Genomic DNA, 7191 nt, shown 5'->3' with positions numbered 1-7191 from the left:
ATAGATAGATAGATAGATAGATAGATAGATAGATAGATAGATAGATAGATAGATAGATAGATAGATAGATAGGTAGACATAGATAGAGACAGAGAGAGAGAGAGAATGACATTTTAAAATTATGAGACTAAAAATAAATTATTATATGGTAATCATTACGGGTCAAATGAAGAAATTATAATCAGATCGGCAATTGAAAAGATCCTTATCCCTTTCTTTGAGAGAAAACAACGTTAATCCTACCACTTGTCATTCGGGAGCGATAAACGAAAATCACACTTAACTCAAAGAAACGACTTAGAGAGTCAGCGCGTTAGCAGTCGAGCACACTTTGGTCCCTACCGCGTAACTATATGTCAACCGGTTTTCCCGGTGCCTTTGGAATGTCACGAATTAGCGACTTCGGCACGTTTCCTCTAAAAAAAACCTTAACCCGATTATTGTATTTGGAGTGAGCTCATATCAGCGCGGTGTGTGCCTCTTTACGTCTTACTGGTGATAGCTTAAGGGGGCTCGGTTCGCATTGACATGTTCGGGCTTTGTTTGCCATATTATATCGCGAGCATGCACCTTCCCACAACATCTTATTTATAACCGGCCTGCAATTCTTACCGAGTTTTACCGAGTTTCTGAATTATTAAAAAATACTATTAACTACTCTAAATATAATTCCGACTAGCCATACTAGCCCACCCTACCTATTACTCATACAGCAACACAAGCCCACTACATGCGCACACTGCTTTTCGCTCATAACACCCACTACTAAACGATTTGCCAACACAGGGCCTGTTGCCAGAAACATCGTAAAGTTAAGGCTAATGTTAAGACTACCTTTGTCTCTGACAACAGTGCCAGCATTTCTAACCGTATGTTTTAACCGGTCGGCGCGCAGTGTCTTGTGTATGACGACGGGTGATTATCGTAATGATAAGATAACGCAAGAAAAGGAAGTTCCTAATGACGTATTATTAAAAATTTCACGTAGCCGACGTCATTCGCCATAGTCTGCCGTAAGTTAGAGTGCTTTTGCGAAATAAAAAGCTGTGACCGTAAACGCAAAGTAGATAAAATAAATTGGAAAGTACGTGCACAAGTTCTTTCATCAACTTGATACTTGATATACAACAAGAAAATTCACGACAGCGTATATAATACACACGTAATTATTAACGTAATATTATACACACGTATGTTTACAACACTGTGACCGAACTTAACGTGACACGTAGCTAGCATATATATATATATATATATATATATATAGTATATATTATATATATATTACATGTGTGAAGCAAGAGGCCTGGACAGCTGCTGCCTCTTTAACTTTTGTTCATAGTAGCGCCCTATATGGAATATTATAATGGCCAACACCAAAACAGCAAGCTAATCCACGTGGGGGTAAGACTCAGTTTGAGCTGTTGCCCCATAGTGAGCGTCATGCTCTTCTTCTTCAACACATGTATATACTATATATATATATATATATGGTGTGTGGTTGTGTGTGACACGTGTTGTGTGGTGTGTGTGCGCGCGTGCGTTACTGCGTGCGCGCGTGTGCAGTGTATGTCTCGTGGAGGTGCCTGTGCGCGGCGCAGCGCGGCGGTGCGTGCGTGCTGCGTGCGTGCGTGGCGTGGGTGTGTGTGATCGCTGTGTGGGTGGGGGGGGCGTGTTGGCGTTGCTGGTGCGCGCCGCACGGTGCGTGCGTGCGTGCGGTGCGTGGTGTTGTGTGTGTGTGGGTGCTATATACGTGTCAGGGTAAGTTCGGCCACAGTACTGTAATACGCCGGGCTTCTATAACAGTCGGCGACTCGCGTAGCAGTCTTACTTAGCGAACGCCTTTTCGATGAGTGCTGCCCAGAACTGATGGCTGCCGTCGCTCTGTATGAACACCAGCTTGTTGTTGACGGTGGGAAGGCGATCGTCGATGACTACCTTCTTCCACGTACCGTGCCACCAAACTCTACGCAGCAAAATAACGCGCGAACATGATTAGAAATATCGGAGACGTATCCGAGAGACGCGGTGGATTTTAAATCGCGAATTCCTAACAAAATACAGAGTATTTCATCTCACGATCGGGAGTATTGCCAACAATTACGTGATCGGAAGAGCCAAGTCAATTACGCTGATTGATTTAGATCGTATTATCGATTACGTACATGTATCGACTATGTCAATGCATCGATTACATGCACCGATTATGTCACACGCAATATCCTTACAGTACAATTCGTTGCGGTGTATTATAACATTGACAACAACATCTGTTGAACACGCGGCACTCAAGGTTTACGGTGTTGTGTCTTTTGTTTCAGTCGTCTTTTGACATTCGCGCTGTCTGTGTGTTTCCAGGCCAGCAGTTAGATGGCTGATGCCTGCTAGAGGCAGCATACAGCTCATAATCGGTAGCAATTAGACTCGTCCGTGAGTTGCTTCCGTGTTGAGCGAGATACAGTGTGCTAAATACAATTAAACCCTTTATATTAAGGGATCAGGGTAAAACTATATTTAGACCTCATTTCGATTCTATTGGGAGTAAATAATAGTAAATAATAATAGATCGTAATTATTGTACTATTTGCTCCTGCTAATGCTGTATTTTTGGGATCACAATATCGAGCCATTATAAACGGGTAAATCACAACTCACTATCTTTGTTTGGCGCTTATTTCAACCGCACAACCTATAATCTTGAACGCGCCGATGTTTATCACAATTCGCTGTGTAGATATTTTCAATCGTAAGCATAATTCGCTTCAGCGTCAATGACATTGAATTGAATGAAAATAAATTACAATTATTGCATTTTACCTGAAGTAAAAGAGTCCGCAGTAGTCGTCGTCAAACGACTGTTCGGACGGTATCACGCGGAAGAACATGGATTTCGTGAGGTAGAGGGACCCGAGACTTGACACCAGCCAACTGTCGCCTGTAGGTCGCCGGTAGAAAGACACGGCTACTGGATGACTGAATCTACGCAGTGCGAGCGCATTGCACGCACACCACGTCATAATAACACAATAACACAGACACACAATAACATAAAATAACATAAATTAAGAGTAAGATAATGAAACATGAAAAGTAGTTCATGACAGACTTAATCAGACATGAATAAGATAAGATAATAAAATAATGATTTGTATAATCCACTTCTGACGTTATACGTACGCTCTTGGTACGATGATTGAGATTGAGGTACGATACTTACTCGACCGCATATATCCGCATAACCTCACAAATTGCATTTTAATACATTGATAGCACGCGTAATCGGACGTACGTGCGTGCGGGTGTGTGTATGTGTGTCTGTGTGGATGCGAATAAGACGGTCAAGTATTGCGCCTGCATTGCGTAGCTAGATAGTTGGCGAGTGTTTCATACCTAACTTCCCCGTGGTGATGTCGCATTGATTCTGTCCATCTAGCAAAAAACATGGCTTGGAAACTAGTTCCTATAATAGAAAATCATGATTGCAGTTAGTGAAGATGGTTATAACTTGCGGTGCATTAAGCATTTCCGTGAATGTTTCATACAGCGCGTAAGCAAGTTGCACAAAATGAGAAGTTACGCGGACATTAAGGACTACTCATCCGTAAGTAGGGACAACTCGGGAATGTATGTGAGAAAACTACACCTTCGACGATTTTACAACACAAACATTTGGCGCAAATGCTGTTTGCTCTAGCGTCGTTTTCGTAAAGCTAACACGGAAATAGCTAACAGCGCTACAGCTGTGTGGAAACATGGCTGAAAAAAGTTAACTGATTACAAATTCCGGGCAGGCGTTATTATATGCCTAGACAGCTCTACAAATTATGTCGTAACAATTATGCGTTTATGGTTATGCTAGGGGCACACGAGCGTATTTTATCGCCCGATCGCGGCGATTAAAATCGCCAGCGAATTTAATCGCCCGATCACGAAGGGGCACACGTAGCGAATTTAATCGCCCGATTTTATACATCCACATGATATCAACAACACGTCCGATTGGTTAGAAAAATCGATCGGGCGACAAAATACGCCGGACACGGGCACACGAGCGAATTTGCCAGCGTAAATAATCGCCGGCGCTAAATAATCGCCCGAAAATATCTAACATTTGGATACGGGCGATTCGTGCGGGCGATTAAAATCGGCGTCGACGTGAACGGGCACACGGGCGAATTTTCGAGCGATTTTAAAATTCGCGGCGATCGGGCGATAAAAATCGCTCGTGTGCCCCTACCTTTATGGTGTAAATGGCATCCGGGGAACGAGTTTGGTTCTGGGAAATTCATTAAAATTCAATATCTACCTTCGGCCTCTTCCACTGAAATTGAAATGCGCGGTGTCTGGTAGTAAAACACCGAGTCCTTGGTGACAGGCGAACTCCGCGGTCTTCATATAAATGTCCGCTGCCGATGCACGCTTGTTTCAGGTCTTCCACGCGTAGTGTCGCAGCCATATCTTAGCGCCGCGACGTGTTCCCCGGCAGGTACGGGGCCGTATACAGTAGAGCTGTTTGCGAGCTCGAGTATGTACGGTGTAGGGAGATATATATACGGAGATATGCGCGGGTCACGTATATCTGCTCGCGGATACCTGGTAAATAACACACCGCGTTATTATTATTATTATTATTATTATTGATGTTGTTGTTGTTGTTGCTATGATGATGATGCTGATTATTATTATTAATATTGTTGTTGTTGTTGTTGTTGTTATTGGTCTCAGCGCGTCCAGCGATCCACACAGCGGTCAGTCGCCGAGTTTCACCGCGCCGTTGATCGCTCTCCGTGGAGATGGGTGTAAGCAGGTTAGGCAAGGCGAAAGAAGTTCACGTCAGCGGCGGTAAACTCATGCCGATAGTCAGAAAACAAGGTCGACCCTGCCGACATCGGCCTGTATTACATTAACTACAAGCTATCTTGCTTATGCGAGACGCACACTGACGCGTCACTCGACCCTTCCAAGGAATGTATGTATATATATATATATATATATATATATATATATATATATATATATATATATATGTTATATGTGTGTGTGTGCCTCGTGTGTGTGTGTCGTGTGTGTGTGTGTGTGTGTGCGTCGCGTGCGTACGTGCGCTTACTACGTGTAAAATCTTTGCGATCGTCAATAGTGCGTTCGTTTCAGTTCGTACAATCGTGCTTACGATAATCTACGCACGAACAGATTCCACGCGAACCTGTTCTCAAAAAGACAACCGCCCTTTTTATTTACACAGTTACGTTTTCTATAATTGGCGCATCATGATCTTCGTAAAATACCTTGCTACATTCACAGCATATTTACCCGTTTCGCGTCTATGGCATGTGCAGCGAGAGTCGGCGACCCATTGATCCTGTTAAGATACAAGTGCGAGTGTGTGTACCATTATCGAAATGTAGTTCTCGCCGGAGTTTGATACGATGGTATATATACTGTCGGGCGAGCTAGAGCAGGTGGCGTATGTAGCAGCGTAGAGTCATGCGTGCACTGCTTCCATCCGTCGTGTGGTTGTCGCTGACCGAAATCACACAAATCCGAATTCACAAGTTGCTGCTACTCCTTAACGTCGGACACGGTCTTGACGTCATCGCACACGTAAATACGTGTATATACGTACGTGCGCGTGCGTGTCTGTAACAGTATGCATACACGAACCGATAAGCGTTTACGCGCGCACACAGTCGCGCACGGACTAGCAGACACTTGTTGCTGTTGTAATGCGGCAACCAGTTTTGCGGACGGCCGTCGTGAGTGGCGGATATACAGCGGCGCTAAATGCTGACGATTTGGCATCGAACCTGTTTCGTTCTGCTCTCTGATTACGCAGGTAACGCATCGTTTTCCGCCCGACCTCAGGCTCGCGATCGCAGACACGCGAACCCCAGCTGTGGTAGGCGAGCCTAGCTGTGGTAAGCGAGCCCAGCTGTGATAGGCGAGCCAAGCTGTGACAGACGAGCCCAGCTGTGGTAGGCGAGCCTGGTTGTGTAGGCAGGCCCAGCTGTGGTAGCGAGCCAAGCTGTGGTAGGCGAGCCAGCTGTGACAGGCGAGCCCAGCTGTGGTAGGCAAGCCTGGTTGTGGTAGGCAAGCTCAGCTGTTTTAGGCGAACCCAGCTGTGGTAGGCGACCTAGCTGTGGTAGGCGAGCCCAGCTGTCGTAGGCGAGCCTAGCTATTGGTAGGCGAACCCAGTTGTGTAGCGAGCCAGCTGTGTAGGCGAGCCCAGCTGTGGTAGGCGAGGCTAGCGCTGTGGTAGGCGAGCCTAGCTGTGGTAGGCGAGCCCAGCTGTGGTAGGCGAGCCTAGCTGTGGTAGGCGAGTCCAGCTGTGATAGGCGAGCCCATTATCATATATATATATATATGTGTGTGTGTGTGTGTGTTGTGTGTGTGTGTGTGTTGTGTGTGTGTGTGTGTGTGTGTGTGTGTGTGTTGTGTGTGTGTGTGTGTGTTGTGTGTGTGTGTGTGTTTGTGTGTGTGTGTGTGTGTGTGCGCGTGTGTGTGTGTGTGTGGCGTGCGTGAAAGAGAGAGTGGGAGGGGGAAATGGAGAGAGAGACATAGAGACACAGAGAGAGAGCAACAGGGAGAGGGAGCGCAGAAGGGAGAGCGGGAAGAGAATGGGGCGACAGGCAGACGATGTGTGCACGTGTGTGCGTGTGTGTAAGAGAGAGAGAGAGAGAAGAGAGAGAGAGAGAGAGAGAGAAAGAGAGCGAGAACGAGAGAGCGCGAGAGAGGTAGAGGAGAAAGAGAGTCATCCAGAGACAAAGAAAGACCGAGCGAGAGAAGGGGAGAGAGGCAGAGTGATTAAGAAAGAAAGAGAGAGAGAGAAAGAGACAGAGAGAGAGAGAGAGAGGGAGAGAGGGAGTCAGTGAAAGCGAAAGGGGGAAGGAGAGCCTGCTCTCAGACCGCTCTGTGACTTACAGCTAACGTCGCTGCCAGGTACATTAATATTGGTGCTGAAGCCCCCCCCCCATACACACTCAAACACACACCCACAGTGACGCAACGCACCACACACACACACACACACACACACACACACACACACACACACCAGACACGCGCGCACACACACACGCACACACACATACACACTTACACACACACTCATACACACACACGCACACACACACACACACACACACCAACCACACACACACACACACACACACACACACACACACACACACACAC

At 46.2% G+C, this 7191-nt stretch overlaps 1 protein-coding gene across 1 annotated transcript in view; it reads right to left on the bottom strand.

Annotated features, from left to right (window-relative positions):
- Positions 1-4456, bottom strand: part of LOC106806611 (calpain-C-like) — a 15189-nt gene extending 10733 nt beyond the window's left edge. The window contains exons 1-4 of the mRNA XM_014808614.1: positions 4307-4456; positions 3391-3460; positions 2818-2935; positions 1832-1966 (exon numbers count right to left, since the gene is read on the bottom strand). Of these exons, the coding sequence (XP_014664100.1) occupies positions 1832-1966; positions 2818-2935; positions 3391-3460; positions 4307-4456 (473 nt within the window). The remainder of the gene's footprint in view (positions 1-1831; positions 1967-2817; positions 2936-3390; positions 3461-4306) is intronic.
- Positions 4457-7191: the final 2735 nt, after the last annotated feature.

Source organism: Priapulus caudatus, unplaced genomic scaffold, assembly GCF_000485595.1.
Source record: "Priapulus caudatus unplaced genomic scaffold, Priapulus_caudatus-5.0.1 Scaffold9, whole genome shotgun sequence".
Classification (NCBI taxonomy): Eukaryota; Metazoa; Priapulida; class Priapulimorpha; order Priapulimorphida; family Priapulidae; genus Priapulus; species Priapulus caudatus.
This window is presented reverse-complemented; position numbering and strand designations above follow the sequence as displayed.